Source organism: Tursiops truncatus, chromosome 4, assembly GCF_011762595.2.
Source record: "Tursiops truncatus isolate mTurTru1 chromosome 4, mTurTru1.mat.Y, whole genome shotgun sequence".
Taxonomy (NCBI): Eukaryota; Metazoa; Chordata; class Mammalia; order Artiodactyla; family Delphinidae; genus Tursiops; species Tursiops truncatus.
The window spans coordinates 59,809,090-59,828,225 of record NC_047037.1 but is presented as its reverse complement, the minus strand read 5'-3'; the positions used below and the strand labels follow the sequence as shown (position 1 = coordinate 59,828,225).

Genomic DNA, 19,136 nt, shown 5'->3' with positions numbered 1-19,136 from the left:
TATATATAGTAGTGTGTGTATATTCATCCCAAGCTCCTGATTTATCCCTCCCCCCGCCATTTCCCCTTTGGTAACCATAAATTTGTTTTTGAAATCTGTGAGTCTGTTTCTATTTTGTAAATAAGTTCATTTATATCATTTTAAAATTAGATTCTACATATGAGTGATATCATATGATATTTGTCTTTGTCTGACTTACTTCACTTAGTATGATAATCTCTAGGTCCATCCATGTTGCTGCAAATGGCATTATTATTATTATTATTTTATGGCTGAGTAATATCCCATTGTATATTATCCATTCCTCTGTAGCTGGGCATTTAGGTTCTCTTTGCCGCCTTCTTTTTCCTTTCTGTCCTCTCTGTCACTGCAACCTCTCCTCAGAGAGAGCAATGGGTCCTTCCAGCTCCAGCATGCATGGCCAGTGAGACCCCCACTCACTACTTTTACCCTCCATCTCCATTGCCCAAATGGCATGCTGGCCCACTGCTGCTCCTGCTGCCACCAATGTACTGGGTCCTCAGCTTCCTCTGAGGTTCCAGTCCACCCACATTCGGGTACAAGGTGGATGGATCTCTCAGGTAGCCTGGTGTGCTGTGTAGAGGTACTTTTTCTGGATTATGGATGTCCAGTTAGATGTAAATCAAAGGGGAGAGGAGATGCTGCCATGAGGCTGACATCACCCCTCCTGATTTGCTAAAACTTTATTGAGGATTTTACATCTATGTTCATGAGAGATATTGGTCTGTAGTTTTCTTTTTTCTATAATGTGTATAATGTCTTTATCTGGCATTGGTATTAGGGTAATGGTGGGCTCAAAGAATGTGTTAGGACGTATTTCCCCTGCTTCTATTTTCTAAAGTAGATTGCAGAGAATTGGTGTAATTTCCTCCTTAAATGTTTGGTAGAATTTACAGGTGAAACCGTCTAACCTTGCTGCTGTTTTAGAAGCTTATTAATGTTTGATTCACTTTCTTTAGTAGATATGGGCCTATTCAGATTGTTTATCTCTTCTTATGTGAGTATTGGGCAACTGTGTCTTTTTTTTTCTTTTAATATCTTCATTGGAGTATAATTGCTTTAAAATGTTGTTAGTTTCTGCTGTATAACAAAGTGAATCAGCTATATGTATACAAATATCCCCATATCCCCTCCCTCTGCGTCTCCCTCCCACCCTCCCTTTACCACCCTTCCAGGTGGTCACAAAGCACCAAGCTGATCTCCCTGCGCTATGAAGCTGCTTCCCATTAGCTATCTATTTTACATTTGGTAGTGTATATATGTCAATGCTACACTCTCACTTCATCCCAGCTTCCCCCCCTCACCCGTGACCTCAAATCCGTTCTCTATGTCTGCGTCTTTATTCCTGTCCTGCCCCTAGGTTCATCAGAACCATTTTTTTTAAAGATTCCATATATATGTGTTAGCATACAGTATTTGTTTTCCTCTTTCTGACTTACTTCACTCTGTATGACAGACACTAGGTCTATCCACCTCATTACAAATAATTCAATTTGGTTTCTTTTTCTGGCTGAGTAATATTCCATTGTATATACGTGTCACATCTTCTATATCCATTCATCTGTCAGTGGACACTTAGGTTGCTTCCATGTCATGGCTATTGTAAATAGAGTTGCAATGAACATTGTCTCTTTTTGAATTATGGTTTTAACAGGGTATATGCCCAGTAGTGGGATTGCTGGGTCATATGGTAGTTCTATTTTTAGTTTTTAACCTCCATACTGTTCTCCATAGTGGCTGTATCAATTTACATTTCCACTAACAGTGCAAGAGGGTTCCCTTTTCTCCATAACCTCTCCAGCATTTATTGTTTGTAGATGTTTTGATGATGGCCATTCTGACCAGTGTGAGGTGATTGATACTTCACTGTAGTTTTGATTTGCATTTCTCTAATGATTAGTGGTGTTGAGCACCCTTTCAAGTGTTTGTTGGTAATCTGTATATCTTCTTTGGAGAAATGTCTATTTAGGTCTTCTGCCCATTTTCGGATTGGGTTGTTTGGTTTTTTTGATATTGAGCCGCATGAGCTGCTTGTATATTTTGGTGACTAATCCTTTGTCAGTTGCTTCATTTACAAATATTTTCTCCCATTCTGAGGGTTGTCTTTTCATCTTATTTATAGTTTCCTTTGCTGTGCAAAAGCTTTTAAGTGTCATTAGGTCCCATTTGTTTATTTTTATTTCCATTTCTCTAAGAGGTGGGTCAAAAAGGATCTTGCTGTGATTTATGTCATAGAGTGTTCTGCCTATGCTTTCCTCTAAGAGTTTTATAGTGTCTGGCCTTACGTTTAGGTCTTTAATCCTAAATAAATTTTGAATTTATTTTTGTGTATGGTGTTAGGGAGTGTTCTAATTTCATACTTTTACATGTAGCTGTCTAGTTTCCCCAGCACCACTTATTGAAGAGGCTGTTTTTCTCCATTGTATATTCTTGTCTCCTTTATCAACGATAAGGTGACCATATGTGTGTGGGTTTATCTCTGTGCTTTCTATCCTGTTCCATTGATCTCTGTTTCTGTTTTTGTGCCAGTACCATACTGTCTTGATTACTGTAGCTTTGTAGTATAGTCTGAAGTCAGGTTGCCTAATTCCTCCAGCTCCGTTTTTGTTTCTCAAGATTGCTTTGGCTATTCGGGGTCTTTTGTGTTTCCATACAAATTGTGCAAGTTTTTGTTCTAGTTCTGTGAAAAATGCCATTGGTAGTTTGATAGGGATTGCACTGAATCTCTAGATTGCTTTGGGTAGTAAAATCATTTTCACAACATTGATTCTTCCAATCCAAGAACATGGTATATCTCTCCATCTGTTTCTCTCATCTTTAATTTCTTTCATCAGTGTCTTATAGTTTTCTGCATACAAGTCTTTTGACTCCTTAGGAAGGTTTATTGCTATGTATTTTATTCTTTTTGTTGCAATGGTGAATGAGATTGTTTCCTTAATTTCTCTTTCAGATTTTTCGTTGTTAGTGTATAGGAATGCAAGAGATTTCTGTGCATTAATTTTGTATCCTGCTACTTTACCAAATTCATTGATTAGCTCTAGTAGTTTTCTGGTAGCATCTTTAGGATTCTCTATGTATAGTATCATGTCATCTGCAAACAGTGACAGTTTTACTTCTTTTCCAATTTGGATTCCTTTTATTTCTTTTTTGTCTCTGATTGCTGTGGCTAAAACGTCCAAAACTATGTTGAATAATAGTGGTGAGAGTGGGCAAACTTGTCCTGTTCCTGATCTTAGTGGAAATGATTTCATTTTTTTCACCACTGAGAACTATGTTGGCTGTGGGTTTGTCATATATGGCCTTTATTATGTTGAGATAGGTTCCCTCTGTGCCTACTTTCTGGAGAGTTTTTATCATAAATGGGTGTTGAATTTTGTCAAAAGCTTTTTCTGCATTGATTGACATTATCATATAGTTTTTATCCTTCAATTTGTTAATATGGAGTATCATGTTGATCGATTTGTGTATATTGAACAATTCTTGCATCCCTGGAATAAATCCCACTTGATCATGGTGTATGATCCTGTTAATTTGCTGTTGGATTCTGTTTGGTAGTATTTTGTTGAGTATTTTTGCATCTATGTTCATCAGTGATATTGGCCTTTAGTTTTCTTTTTTTGTGACATCTTTGTCTGGTTTTGGTATCAGGGTGATGGTGGCCTCGTAGAACAAGTTTGGGAGTGTTCCTCTGCTACATTTTGGAAGAGTTTGGGAATGATAGGTGTTAGCTCTTCTCTAAATGTTTGGTAGAATTCGCCTGTGAATCCATCTGGTCCTGGGCTTTTGTTTGTTGGAAGATTTTTAATCACAGTTTCAAATTCAGTGCTTGTGATTGGTCTGTTCATATTTTCTATTTCTTCCTGGTTCAGTCTCAGAAGATTGTGCTTTTCTAAGAATTTGTTTCTTCCAGGTTGTCCATTTTACTGGCATATAGTTGCTTGTAGTAATCGCTCATGGTCCTTTGTATTTCTGCAGTGTCAGTTGTTATTTCTCCTTTTACATTTCTAATTCTGTTGATTTGAGTCTTCTACCTGTTTTTCCTGATGAGTTTGGCTAATTGTTTATCAATTTTGTTTATCTTCTCAAAGAACCAGGTTTTAGTTTTTTGATCTTTGCTATCGTTTTCTTCATTTCTTTTTCATTTATTTCTGATCTGATCTTTATTTCTTTCCTTCTGTTTCTTGTGTTTTTTTTTTTTTTGCGGTACACAGGCCTCTCACGGCTGTGGCCTCTCCCGTTGTGGAGCACAGGCTCCAGACGCACAGGCTTAGCGGCCGTGGCTCACGGGCTCAGCTGCTCCACAGCATGTGGGATCTTCCCGGACCGGGGCACGAACCCGTGTCCCCTGCATCGGCAGGCAGACTCTCAACCACTGCGCTGCCAAGGAAGCCCTCCTTCTGCTAACTTTTTGTTGTTGTTTTTGTTGTTCTAATTGCTTTAGCTGTAAATTTAGGTTGCTTACTTGAGATTTTTCTTGTTTACTGAGGTAGGATTGTATTGCTATAAACTTCCCTCTTAGAACTGCTTTTGCTGCATTCCATCGATTTGGGGTCATTGTGTTTTCATTGTCATCTTTTTCTAGGTATTTTTTGATTTCCTCTTTGGTTTCTTTAGTGTGATCTCTTGGTTATTTAGTAGTGTACTGTTTAGCCTCCATGTGTTTGTATATTTTACAGGTTTTTTTTCCTGTAATGGATATCTAGTCTCATAGCGTTTTGGTCAGAAAAGATACTTGATACGATTTCAATTTTCTTAAATTTACTGAGGCTTGATTTGTGACACGAGATATGATCTGTTTTGGAGAATGTTCCATGAGCACTTGAGAAGAAAGTGTATTCTGTTGTTTTTGGATGGAAATGTCCTATAAATATCCATTAAGTCCATCTTGTCTAATGTGTCATTTAAAGCTTGTGTTTCCTTATTTATTTTCATTTTGGATGATCTGTCCATTGGTGAAAGTGGGGTGTTAAAGTCCCTTACTATAACTGTGTTACTGTCGATTTCCCCTTTAATGGCTGTTAGCATTTGTCTTATGTATTGAGGTGCTCCTATGTTGGGTGCATATTTACAGTTGTTATATTTTGATCATTATGTAGTATCCTTCTTTGTCTCTTGTAATAGTCTTTATTTTAAAGTCTATTATTTCTAATATGAGAATTGCTACTCCAGCTTTCTTTTGATTTCCATTTGCATGGAATATGTTTTTCTATCCCCTTACTTTCAGTCCGTATGTGTCCCTAGGTCTGAAGTGGGTCTCTTGTAGACAGCATATATACAGGTCTTGTTTCTGTATCCATTCAGCCAGTCTATGTCTTTTGGTTGGAGCATTTAATCCATTTACATTTAAGGTAATTATCAGTATGTATGTTCCTATTGTCACTTTCTTAATTGTTTTGGGTTTGTTATTGTAGGTCTTTTCCTTCTCTTGTGCTTCCTGCCTAGAGAAGTTCCTTTAGCATTTGTTGTAAAGCTGGTTTGGTGGTGCTGAATTCTCGTAACTTTTGCTTGTCTGTAAAGGTTTTAATTTCTCCATTGAATCTGAATTAGATCCTTGCTGGGTAGAGTAATATTGGTTGCAAGTGTTTTCCTTTCATCTCTTTAAATATGTCCTGTTGCTCCCTTCTGGCTTGCAGAGTGTTTGCTGGAAGATCGGCTGTTAACCTTATGGGGATTCCCTTGTATGTTATTTGTTGCTTTTTCCTGCTGCTTTTAATATTTTTTCTTTGTATTTAATTTTTGATAATTTGATGAATATGTGTCTTGGTGTGTTTCTCTTTGGGTTCATCCTGTATGGGACTCTCTGTGCTTCCTGGACTTGATTGACTATTTTCTTTCCATATTAGGGAAGTTTTCAACTATAATCTCTTCAAATATTTTCTCAGACACTTTCTTTTCTTCTTCTTCTTCTGGGACCCCCATAATTTGAATGTTGGTGCATTTAATGTTGTCCCAGAGGTCTCTGAGACTGTCTTCAATTCTTTTCATTCTTTTTTCTTTATTCAGTTCTGTGGTAGTCATTTCCACTATTTTATCTTCCAGGTCACTTATCCGTTCTTCTGCTATTGATTCCTTCTAGAGAATTTTTAATTTCATTTATTGTGTTGTTCATCATTGGTTTTTTTTTGCTCTTTAGTTCTTCTAGGTCCTTGTTAAACGTTTCTTGTATTTTCGCCACTCTATTTCCAAGATTTTGGATCATATTTACTATCATTATGCTGAATTCTTTTTCAGGTACACTGCCTATTTCTTCTTCATTTGTTTGGTCTGGTGTGATTTTACCTTGCTCCTTCATCTGCTGCATATTTCTTTCTTCTCATTTTGTTTAACTTACTGTTTGGGGTCGCCTTTTCGCAGGCTGCTGGTTCATAGTTCCCTTGTTTTTGCTGTCTGCCCCCAGTGGATGTGGTTGGTTCAGTGGCTTGTGTAGGCTTCCTGGTGGAGGGGACTGGTGCCTGTGTTCTGGTGGGTGGGGCTGGATCTTGTCTTTCTGGTGGGCAGGGCAGGTCTGTGAACTTAGTATGATTTTAGGCAGCCTCTCTGATAATGGGTGGGGTTGTGTTCCTCTTTCTAATTGTTTGGCATGGGGTATCCAGCACTGGAGCTCGCTGGCCATTGGGTGGAGCTGGGTCTTACTGCCGAGATGGAGATCTCTGGGAGAGCTCTCAACGATTGATATTACGTGGAGCCGGGAGGTCTCTGGTGGTCCAATGTCCTGAACTCCGCTCTCCCACCTCAGAGGCTCAGGCCTGGCACCAGGCTGGAGCACTAAGACCCTGTCAGCCACATGGCCAGGTACGTGGGGATTTTCTTGCCTTTTGGGAAGTCTGAGGTCTTCTGCCAGCGTTCAGTAGGTGTTCTGTAGTTGTTTCACATGTAGATGTATTTTTGATGTATTTGTGGGGAGGAAGGTGGTCTCCATGTCTTACTCCTCTGCCATCTTGTAGGTTCCCTGACAATTGTGTATTTAAAGGAATTGGTCTGTTTATTCTAGGTAATCACATTTGTGGCCATAGAGTTGTTCAGAATCTTCCTTTATTATCCTTTTAATGTCTTTGGGATCTGTAGTGATGTCTCCTCTTTCAGTTCTGATATTAGTATTTGTTTCCCTTCCTTTTTTCCTCAGCCTGGCTAGAGATTTATCAATTTTATTGCTTCCTTCAAAGAACCAGATTTTGGTTTCACTCATTTTCTCTATTGATATCCTGTTTTCAATTTCATTAATTTCTGCTGTAGTTCTTACTATGTCTTTTCTTCTGCTGACTTTGGATATAATTTGCCCTTCTCTTTCTGGTTTCCTAAAGTGGATATTTAGTTATTAATTTTGTATCTTTTCTAATATATACATTTAATGTTATAAATTTCCTTCTAAACACTGCTTTTGCTGCGTCTCACAAATTTTGGTAAGTTGTGTTTTCATTTAGTTCAAAATATTTTAAAAATTTCTCTTTGAGGAGATTTCTTCTTTGACCCTTGTGTTTTTTAGAAGTATTGCTTAATCTCCATGTATTTTAGAATTTTCCAGTTACCTTCTTGTTACTTATTTCTAGTTTAATTGTACTGTGGTCTGAGAGCAGATATTGCATAATTTCTATTCTTTTAAAGGTGTGTTTTATGTCCCAGATGTGGTCTATCTTGGTGAATGTTTAATGTGAGCTTGAGAAGACTGTATTCTGTTGTTGGATAAAGCAGTCTATAGATGTCCATTTTATCCAGTTGATTGATGATGTTGTTTAGTCCAACTATATCCTGAGTTTTGGCTTGGATCTGTCCACTTCTGATCAGGGTTGTTGAAATCTCCAAGTCTGACAGTGAATTTATGTATTTCTATTAGTTTTTGCTTCACATAGTTTGATGCTGTTTTGAGGCACATGCACATTAAATTTGTTATATCTTCTTTTATATCTTCATAAAGTTGTTGTATCTTCCCTTTGTCATTATCTAGTGCCCTTATTACTGAAAATGTTCCTTGCTTTGAAATCTGCTCTTCTTGAAAATTATATAGCTGCTCTTGCTTTCTTTCGATTAGCATTAGTGTGGTGTATTTCTCCCTATCCATTTATTTTTTTTTTAAAGATTTTTCGGTGTGGACCAGGACCATTTTTAAAATCTTTATTGATTTGTTACAATATTGCTTTTATGTTTTGTTTTTTTGGCCCTGAGGCATATGGGATCTTAGCTCCATGACCAGGGATCAAACCTGCACCCCCTGCATTGGAAGGCAAAGTCTTAACCGCGGGACCACTGGGAAGTCCCTCCATCCATTTACATTTAATCTATATGTCTTTATATTTAAAATGGGTTTCTTGTAGATAACATATTGTTTATTTGGTCATGTTTTTAGATCCACTCTAATGATCTCTATTTTTAAATAGGTACATTTAAATAACATACTGATTAAATAACATTACTGATACATTTCTATTACTATCTATGATATGCATTACTGTTTCTATTTGTTGCCCTTGTTCTATTTTTGTCTTTGATTCTTTTTCTGGCTTTTGTAGTTTTAATAGCATTTTCTATGATTCCATTTCTCTCCTTTCTTAGCATATTAGTTATACTTTATTTCCCACCTTGTTTTTAGTGGGTGCCCTAGAATTTGTATATACAATTATAGCTAATCCAATTCTGTCAAATAACACATCACAGGTAGTGTACCTTATAGTAATAAAATAATCCTAAATCCTTCTTCCTGTTCTTTGTATCACTGCTGTTATTCATTTCACTTATATATAAGCATATACATTAGCATACATATTCATAACACAAATACCTAAGCATACATAATCGAATACATTGTTGGCATTTGGAAGAAACTGTTATCTGTTAGATCAACTAAAAATAAAAGCTTTTATTTTACCTTCAGTTATTCCTTCTTCATTGCTCTTCCTTATTTTATATAGATCTGCGTTTTTGACCTATATTACATTCATTCTCTTTAAAGAACTTTTAACATTTCTTGTATGGTGAGTGTACTGGCAACAAATTCCATCAGTTTTTGTTTGAGAAAGTGTTTATTTCTTTAGTTTTGAAAGAACAGTTTTGCAGAGTACAGATATCTATGTTGGTGATATTTTTTTCTCAAAAATTTAAATAGTTCACTCCATTTTTTTCTTGCTCACATGGCTTCTGAGAAGTTAGATGTGATACTTATCTTTGTTCTTCTGTAGATAAAATGTTTCTTACCTCTGGCTTCCTTCAGATTAGCTTGGTGATCTCTGAGTTTCCTGGATCTGTGGTTTGGTGTCTGACATTAACTTGGGGGAAATCTGTTGTTGTTTGAAATATTTCATCTTTTCCTTTATTTCTTTTATTGATATTACCATTGTACATATGTTGTACCGTTTGTAATTGTACCAAAGTACTTGCATAATATATTGGGGTTTTTTTTTTTTTTCCAGTCTTTGTATTTGCCTGCCTTTCCAATATGGGGCAGCAGTTTGCCCTCTGTCCTCCAGTCTGTTATGAATTCAAGAAGTTTTAAAATACCTGTTCAACTTCTTACTTGCTGCTAGGATGGAGTGGTGACTTCCAGCTCTTTAAATGCAGAACCAGAAACAAAGTCTTGATGTGCACTTGGAACATTCACCAAGATATATCAAATGCTGGATTTTAATATATTCCCGAGGTCTGGAATCATTCAGCTTATGTTTTCTGACTATAACAGAATTATAAATAATTAAAAATAGTGTATCCCCCCAAATACTTGGAAATTAAATAGAAACTTACTTAAAATTTTTAATTAAAATCATTAAACACTTAGAAAACTTAGAATAAAGCTTAATTCTTATAAAGATTAATCACTTATAAAACTAGTACAAAGGTTAAAAGACAAAAGTAGTAAAAATAACTATAATAGTTAAGTGATACACAATACAAAAATATGAAAAGTGTGACATCAAAACCCTGAAACGTAAGTGGGAGACAGTGAAAATATAGAGCTTTAGAATGTGTTCATACTTACTTAAGTTGTTATCAACTTCAAGGACTGTTTTGTTATATGTAAACCTCATGGTAACCACAAAGGAAAACCTATAATAGATGCACAAAGATAGAGAAAGGAATCTAAGCATACCACAAAAGAAAATCATCAAATCACACAGGAAGAGAGCAAGAAAAGAAAGGGACAGAGAAACTATAATACAGCCAGAAAACAAGGCACAAATGGCCATGAGTATATACCTATCAATAATTACTTTAAAAGTAAATGGACTACATTACTCAAAGATAGACTAGGTGAATGGATAAAAAACCAACCAACCAACCCAAGACCAATCTAGCTGTCTACAAGTAACTCACTTCAGATATAAGGACACACACTGACCGAAAGTGAAGGGACTAAAAAAGACAATCCATGTAAATAGAAACCAAATGAAAGTTGCAGTGGCTACATTTATATTAGACAAAATAGACTTTAAAACAAAGAAAGACTGTAATAAATGACAAGGGCATTACATAATGATAAAGGGGTCAATCCAACAAAAGGATATAATATTTGTAAACATTTAGGAGCCCAACACAGGAGCACTTAAATATATAAAGCAAATATTAACAGACTTTAAGGGAGAAATAGATAGCAATACAGTAATAGTAGGGGACTTTAATACTCCACTGTCAATAAATAGATCATCCAGACGGAAAATCAATTAAGAAAACATTGGCTTTAAATGATATGCTAAACCAGATGGACTTAACAGAATATACAGAAAATTTCATCCTAAAGCAACAAAATACACATTCTTCTCAACTGCACAGGAACATTCTCCAGGACAGATTTTAGGCCACAAATCAAGTCTTAATAAATTTAAGAAGATTGAAATCATATCAAGCTTCTTTTTTTGAGCACATGGTATGAAACTACAAATCAATTACAAAGAAACAAACAAAAAACTGGAAAATTCACAAATATGTAGATTAAACAACATGCTACTGGGCAACCAAAGGGTCAAAGAAGAAATCAAGAGAAATAATACCTTGAGACAAATGAAAACGGAAATACAACATATGAAAACTTATGGGAATACAATTCTTAGAGGGAAGATAAGTGCCTACAAAGAAACAAGAAAAATCTCAAATAACCTAACTTTACACCTTAAGGAACTAGAAAAAGAAGAATAAACAGCCCTAATTAGTAAAAGGAAGGAAATAACAAAGATCAGACTAGAAACAGATTAAAAAGACAATAGAAAAAGATCAATAAAACTAAGAGCTGGATGTTTGAAAAGTAAACAAAATTGACAAACCTTTATCTAGACCCATCAAGAAAAAGAGAGGACTCAAATAAATGAAAGAGATGTTACAAGTGATACCACAAAAATTCAAAGGATCATGAAACTATTATGAACGATTATATGCTAACAAACTGAATAGCCTAGAAGAAATGGATAAATTCCTAGAAACATACAGAAAATCTGAGTAGATCAATTACTAGTAGGGAGATTGAATCAGTAATCCAAAACCTCCCAACAAACAAAAACTCCAGGACCATATGGCTTCACTGGTGAATTCTACCAAAATTTAAAGAATTAATACCAAACTTTCTCAGACTCTTCTAAAAACACAGAAAAAGAAGGAAACCTTCCAATGTCATTTTACGAGGTCAGCATTACCCTGGTTCCAAAATCAGACAAGGACACCGCAAGAAGAAAAGTTACAGGACAATATCCCTGATGAACAGAGATACAAAAACCCTCAACGAAATATTAGCAAACTGAATTCAAGAATACATTAAAGGGATCAGACACCATGATCAAGTAGGATTTATTCCAGGGATCCAAGGATGGTTCAACATCTGCAAATAAATAAATGTAATATACTACCTTGTCATATGATTTTTATCCTTTATTTTGTCAGTCTCAATAGATGGAGAAAAAGCTTTTGACAAAATTCAACCCTCATTTATGATAAAAATTCTCAACAAAGTGGGTATAGAGAAGATACACATCAACATAAAGGCCATTTGACAAGCCCACAGATAACATGCTCAATGCTAAAAAGCTAAAAGCTTTTCCTTTAACATCAGGAACAAGACAAGAATGTCCCCTTTTGCCACTTTTATTCAACATAGTATTGGAAGTCCTAAGCAGAGCAATTAATTAGGCAAGAAAGAGAAATAAAAGGCATCCAAATCAGAAATAAGTAAAACTATATACAGATGACATGATATTATATATAGAAAACCCTAAAAACTCCACCAAAAACTATTAAAACTAATAAATTCGGTAAAGTTGCAGGATACAAAATCAATATACAGAAATCTGTGGTGTTTCTATACACAAATAACAAACTGTTAAAAAGGAAAATTAAGAAAACAATCCCATGTACAATTGCATCAAAAAGAATAAAATACTGGGGAATAAATTTAACCAAGGTAGCAAAAGACCTGTACACTGAAAACTATATGACACTGAAGAAACTGAAGAAGACACAAATAAATGGAAAACTAGTCCATGCTCATGGCTTAGAAGATTATTGCTAAAATGTCCATACTCTCCAAAGCAAATTACAGATCCAGTGCAATCCTCATCAAAATTCCAATGGCATTTTTCACAGAAATAGAACAATCCTAACATTTGTATAGAACCACAAGAGACCTTGAACAGCCAAAGCCACCTTGAGAAGAAAGAACAAAGCTGGAGGTATCATGCTTCCTGACTTCCAAATATATCACAGAACTCTAATAGAACAGTATGGTATTGGCATAAAAACATATATAGATCAATGGAACAGAATAGAGAAACCAGAAAAAAACCCATACACGTATGGTCAATTAATTTACAACAAAGGGGCCAAAAACCTTCAACAGGGAAAGGAGTCTCTTAATAAATGGTGTTGGGAAAACTGGACCACTATCTTCCACCATACACACACACACACACACACACACGCACGCTCAAAATGGGGGGCTTCCCTGGTGGCGCAGTGGTTGAGGGTCCGCCTGCTGATGCAGGGGATGTGGGTTTGTGTCCCGGTCCGGGAAGATCCCACATGCTGCGGAGCGGCTGGGCCTGTGAGCCATGGCCGCTGAGCCTGCGCGTCCGGAGCCTGTGCTCCACAACGGGAGAGGCCACAACAGTGAGAGGCCCTCGTATCGCACACACACACAAAAAAGCTCAAAATGGGTTAAAGATTTAAATGTAAGACCTGAAACCATAAAAGTCCTAGAAAAAAATAGGTGGTAAACTCCTTGACATCAGTGTTGGCATTGATTTTTTGGATTCAATATCAAAAGTAAAGGCAACAAAGTCAAAAATAAAAAAGTGGGACTATATCAAACTAAAAAACTTCTGCACAGCAAAGGAAGCCATCAACAAAATGAAAAGGCAACCTACTGAATGGGAGAAAATACTTGCAAATCATATATCTGACAAAGGGTTAATATCCAAAATGTACAAGGAACTCATACAATTCAATAGCAAGAAAATAAACTATCCAATTAAGAAATGGGCAGAGGATCTGAATAGACATTTTCCCAAAGGAGCCATACAAATGGTACATGAAAAGGTGCTCAACATCACTCATCAGGGAAATGCAAATCAAAACCACAATGTCACATCACACCTGTTAGAAAGGCTACTATCAAAAAAAGAAATAAGTATTGCTGAGGATGTGGAGAAAAGGAACCCTTCTACCCTGTTGGCAGGAATGTAAATTGGTGTAGCTACTATGGAAAACGGTATAGAAATTCTACCTATGACCCAGTGATTCTACTTCTGGGGATTTATCCAAAGAAAAGAAAAAACATTAACTCGAAAAGATATGTGCACACCCATGTTCACTGAAGCATTATTTATAATACCTAAGATATGGAAACAACCTAAGTGTCCAACAATGAAGAAATGGATAAAGAAAATGTACATACATACATGAAGGAATATTCAGCCATAAAAAAGAAGGAAATCCTGCCATTTGGGACAATATGGATGGACTTTGAGGGCATTATGCTAAGTAAAATAAATCTGATAGAGAAAGACAAATACCGTATGAGCCAACTTATATGCAGAATCTAAAAAACAAAAACAAGAAAACTGAGCTCATGAATTAGAGAGAGAACAGATTGGTGGCTGCTAGAGGTGGGGGCTTAGGGTTGGGTGAAATGGGTGAAGGGGGTCAAAGGTACAAACTTCCAGTTACAGAATAAGTCATGAGGATGTAATGTACAGTATGGTGACTACAGTTAATACTGTACTGCAAATTTGAAAGTGCTGAGAGATCTTAAAAGTTCTCATCACAAGAAAAAATTTTGTAACTACGGTGAGGGATGTTAACTAGGCCTATTAACCATTTCACAATATATACAAATATCATTATGTTGTATACCTGAAAGTAATGTTATCTGTCAATTATACCTCGATTAAAAAAACAAAAGTGTGGAAAGAGAGGAGAAATTATTTCAGACGTATGGAGATAAAAGTCTTATGAACTAAATTTAAATATTTAAATAAAATGGATAAACTCCTAGAAACATATAAAATATACAGGAATAACTTGAATAGATTCATAACTGTAAAAAGTATATTAGAGATAGCAGTCAAGGACCTGTCCTCTGAAAAAACCTCACGTCCAAATGTTTTTATTCTATGAAACTCTACCAAACTTTCAAAATAGCTAATTCTATTTTATGCAAGTTGTTCCAGAAACCAGAAAACAGGGGAAGTGGGAGGTCTTCCCAGCTCATTCCTTGAGATTAGTGTAATACTGACTCAAAAACCAGAAACAAAAAACCCAAACCAAGAGAATAAAAAGGAAAATTATAGGCCCATTTTGTTTATGTATGCAGATTCAAAATCCTACATAAAGCAATAGTTAAATGAATCCAACAGAGCACTAAAAATAACATATCATGAACAAGCAGGATTTCTGCCAGTAATGCAAGGATTGTTCAATATCAGAAAAATCCATCAATATACTTCTCTATATTAATAAAATAATGGAGTAAAACATTTCATGATAACTTTAGTTGAACCAATCATTTTGCAAAGTTCAACACCTATCTATAATTGTTAGTAAACTAGGAATAGAAGGAAATATTCTTAATGAGGGAAAAGCTATGTATACTCAAACTCTACAGTATATATCACACTAAATGGGTAAACCTTAGATGCATTCCCTTTAAGATAAGAAACAAGATTAGGAAGGGAAAAAAAGTATATCCCCCAAATATTTAGAAGTCAAAACACCTCTAAATAATCCAGGGATCAAAAAAGAAATCATAAAGGAAATAAAATATTCTGATTTGAATAACAATGAAAGGATAAAATCTGTGGGAATCACCTAAAGCAGTACATGGAGGGAAATGTGTAGTTTTAATGTCTTTATTAAAAAGGGTTAAAAATCAATTTATCTAAGCTTCAAAAAAGCCATAAAAGAAGAGCAAATTAAAACCAAAATAGAGGGACTTCCCTGGTGGTCCAGCAGTTAAGAATCCTTGCTCCCAATACAGGGAGCATGGGTTCGATCCCGGGTTAGATCCCGCATGCTGCAACTAAAGATCCCACACGCTGCAAAGAGCCTGTGTGCTGCAACTAAGGCCCAGTGCAGCCAAATAAATAAATGAATAAATGTTAGAAAACAAAATCAAAATAGAAAGGAATAATACAGATGAGAGCATTAGGGCAATAAAAATAAATGGGTAAAATTAACAAAGCCTAAAGTTGATTCTTTGAAAAAATTAATAGACTTGATCAAACCCCTAGCAAGATTGGTCAGGTAAAAAGTCTAGGAAAAAAGCTACCAATAAGCAAAAACAATACATATCCTATAGTCACTATAAGGATAATCAAAGAATATTCTGGACTTTATGTCAAAAATATTGGAAATTACATGAAACGGACAAATTCCTTAAAAGATACAACTTACCAAATTTCATAAAAGAAACAGAAAATGTGAATAATCCTGTGTCTGTTTCAGAAATTGAATTTGTGATCCACAATATTCCCCCCCTGCAAAAAAAACACCCCCCAAGCCCCTCTAAGTGGTCCAGATGACATGAATTCTTCAAAACATTAAAAGAAAAAATAATAACCTCATAAACTCTTCCAAAAAAGGGGAGGAGGGAACACTTCCCAAATTGTTTTGTGAGGCCAGCATAACCCTAATACCAAAACCTGACAGAGATGGTATAAGAAAATGAAATCACAGATCTATATCCTTCATAAGCATGGATACAAAAGCCTCTAACACAATATTAGCATATCAAACAGCAATATATAAATGGATAACACATCATACCCCAGTGAAATTTATTTCAGGGATATAAAGTTGGTTTAACATTTGAAAATCAACCAAAATAGTTCACCATAGTACCAAGCTAAAACATACAAAACCGTATGCTCATCTTGAAAAATGGAGGAAAAACATTTTCAAAACTCAACACCTCATGGTTCTCACCATGTCTATTTAACATTGTACAGGAAGCTCTAGCCAGTACAATAATGCAATAACAAGAGACAAAAGGCATGAAAATTGAAAAAACTGAATTCTCAGATGACAACTGTTTACATCAAAATCAAAAGCATTCTACACAAGTTAAAAAAAATAGAAAAATTGAATGAATTTAGCAAGGTTTAAGTTACAAAGTAAAAAGCACAAAGATTAATTGCATTTATGTATAACAGTAATGAGTAACTGGAAGATAAATTAAGAAACAATTCTATTTACCACAGCACCAAAAACCTTAAAAATTTTAAGAGTTTAACAAAGATTTGCCAGATGTCTATACTGAAGACTACAAAACCTTCTTTAGAAAAGACCTAGGATAAATGGAGAGATATATCATGTTCATGGATTAGAAGAGTCAATATTAAGATGCCAGTGCTTTTAAAATTGACATATAAATTCAGAGCAATCCAAATCAAAATCATATCAGGATTTTTTTAAAATAAATTGATCAGCTGATTCCAAAATTTATATGGAAATGCAAAGAACCTAGGATAGACAAAACAATCTTGACAACAGAGTTGAAGGGCTTAAACTACCTTATCTCAAAGCTAGGCATAAAGCTATAGTAATTAAGACAGTGTGCTACCAGTGTAAGGACAAATGAACAGAATTGGAGAGTCCAGAAATAGACCCACATTTATACAGTTAACTTTATTTTATAAATTTTTTGGCCACACTGCGTGTCTTGTGGGATCTTAGTTCCCGAACCAGGGATCAAACCCATGCCCCCTGCAGTGGGAGCACGGAGCCCTGATCACTGGACTGCCAGGGAATTCCCCAGTCAGCTAATTTGATGAATTAACGAATTCACCAAATGAATTCAATGGAGATAGAGAACATTTTCAACAAATGGAGCTAAACCAAATAGATACTCTTATGGGGGTTGGGAGGAAGGAAGATCCTCAATCCTTGCCTCACATCTTACACATAAGTAAATTTGAGATGGATCATGGACTTAAATGTAAGAGGCTGCTTTCAGAAGAAAACATAGGAAATTATCTTCATGAACTTGGGGTTGACAAGAATATTTTAGATAAGACACAAAAAAACACATAACCATAAAGGAAAAAAAATGGACTTCATCAAAATAAAACATTCCTGCTCCCCAAAGTCACCAGTAAGAAAATATACAGGCAGAGCACAGGCTGGGCGAAAATGCTAGTAATACATACATCTGACAAAGAACTTACTAACATCCTTATAAAAAGGATTCCAACCATTCTGTAATGAGACAAGCAACCTAATGAAAAAAAAAAAAAAAAAGGCCAGAGCCTTCAATACACATTTCAGAAAAAAAAGATAAATTGTCAGTAAGCATATAAAAAGGAGTTAAACATCATTTGTTATGCAAATTAAAATCATGAGATATAATAAAACAACTGGAACTCTCATTGTACACAAATGCACATAAAATGGCACCTACAGTCACTTGGGAAAACTTTTGGCAGTTTCTCATAAAATTAAACATAAACCTACCTTATGACCCAGAAATTCTACTCATTATTTAATGAGAAATGAAAACACGTCCACGAAGAATGTTCATAATAACTTTATTTGTAATCACCACAAACTGTAAATAACTCAAATGTCCATAAACCAGAGAAAGGATAAATTGTGGGATGTTCATGAAAAGGAACACTACAGAGTAGGAAAAAACCCTCCAAACTATGGATATATGCAACAACATGTATGAACCTCACAGACATTGTGAACAAAGTCAGATGCAAAAGTGAACATGTATAATTCCATTTATATGAAATTCAAGAAACTGATCTATGACAATAGATAACAGAAAAAAATGGTTGCCAAGGGCAGAAAGGGAGAGAAATACATTTCCTGGACACCTTCTGAGATGATAGAAAAGTTCTCTGTCTGGACTTGGATTAGGATCACACAGATGTATACAATGTCAAAAGAAATAGAACGTAATCCTAAAATCTCTGCACTTCACTGTCTACAGATTTTACTTGAATACAGACCGTTTTACCTTAAAAATTAGTATTAAAAATCTGACATCGGGGTTTCTCTCGTGGTGCAGTGGTTAAGAATCTGCCTGCCAGGGCTGGGGACACGGGTTCAATCCCTGGTCCAGGAAGATCCCACATGCCGCAGAGCAACTAAGCCCGTGCGCCACAACTACTGAGCCCGTGCTCTAGAGCCCGCGAGCCACAAGTACTGAGTCTGCATGCCACAACTACTGAACCTGCATGCCTAGAGCCCGTGCTCTGCAATGAGAAGCCACTGCAATGAGAGGCCTGTGCACCGCAACGAAGAGTAGCCCCTGCTGGCTGCAACTGGAGAAAGCCTGCATGCAGCAATGAAGACCTAACACAGCCACACACACACAAAACAATCTGACATCAGATTTTTATCAGATCTGCCACTTCCAAAGACAGTTGTTCACACAGACATGTGAACTCACCTCAATTTACAACAGCTTTGTTCTTTGAGTCAGTTACTCTTCAAAATAAAACTTGAATTGTTTTCGAATTCACTAAATTTTCTAGTGAAATGCTGCTCATAAAATTTTACTTTCTTGCCCTAAATTTCCTATTCATTGAGAACATGATCCAGGGACTTCCCTGGTGGCGCAGTGGTTAAGAATCTGCCTGCCAACGCAGGGACCCGGGTTTCAGCCCTGGTCCGGGAAGATCCCACATGCTGCAGAGCAACTA

General features: G+C 35.9%; 1 protein-coding gene across 7 annotated transcripts in view; it reads right to left on the bottom strand.

Moving 5' to 3' along the window:
• Positions 1 to 2,915: 2,915 nt before the first annotated feature.
• The window catches only part of ATP11B (ATPase phospholipid transporting 11B (putative)), a 139,408-nt gene continuing 123,187 nt past the window's right edge, over positions 2,916 to 19,136 (bottom strand). For 4 of the 7 annotated variants that reach the window (XM_019946080.3, XM_019946082.3, XM_019946084.3 and 1 more), the window contains one exon: positions 9,746 to 10,053. In XM_019946080.3, coding sequence (XP_019801639.1) covers positions 9,846 to 10,053 — 208 coding nt within the window. In that variant the 3' untranslated portion in view covers positions 9,746 to 9,845. Of the gene's footprint in view, positions 9,680 to 9,745; positions 10,054 to 19,136 lie in introns of those variants that run through there. The other 3 variants (XM_019946081.3, XR_004526324.2, XM_033855517.2) reach the window with 3 other exon arrangements.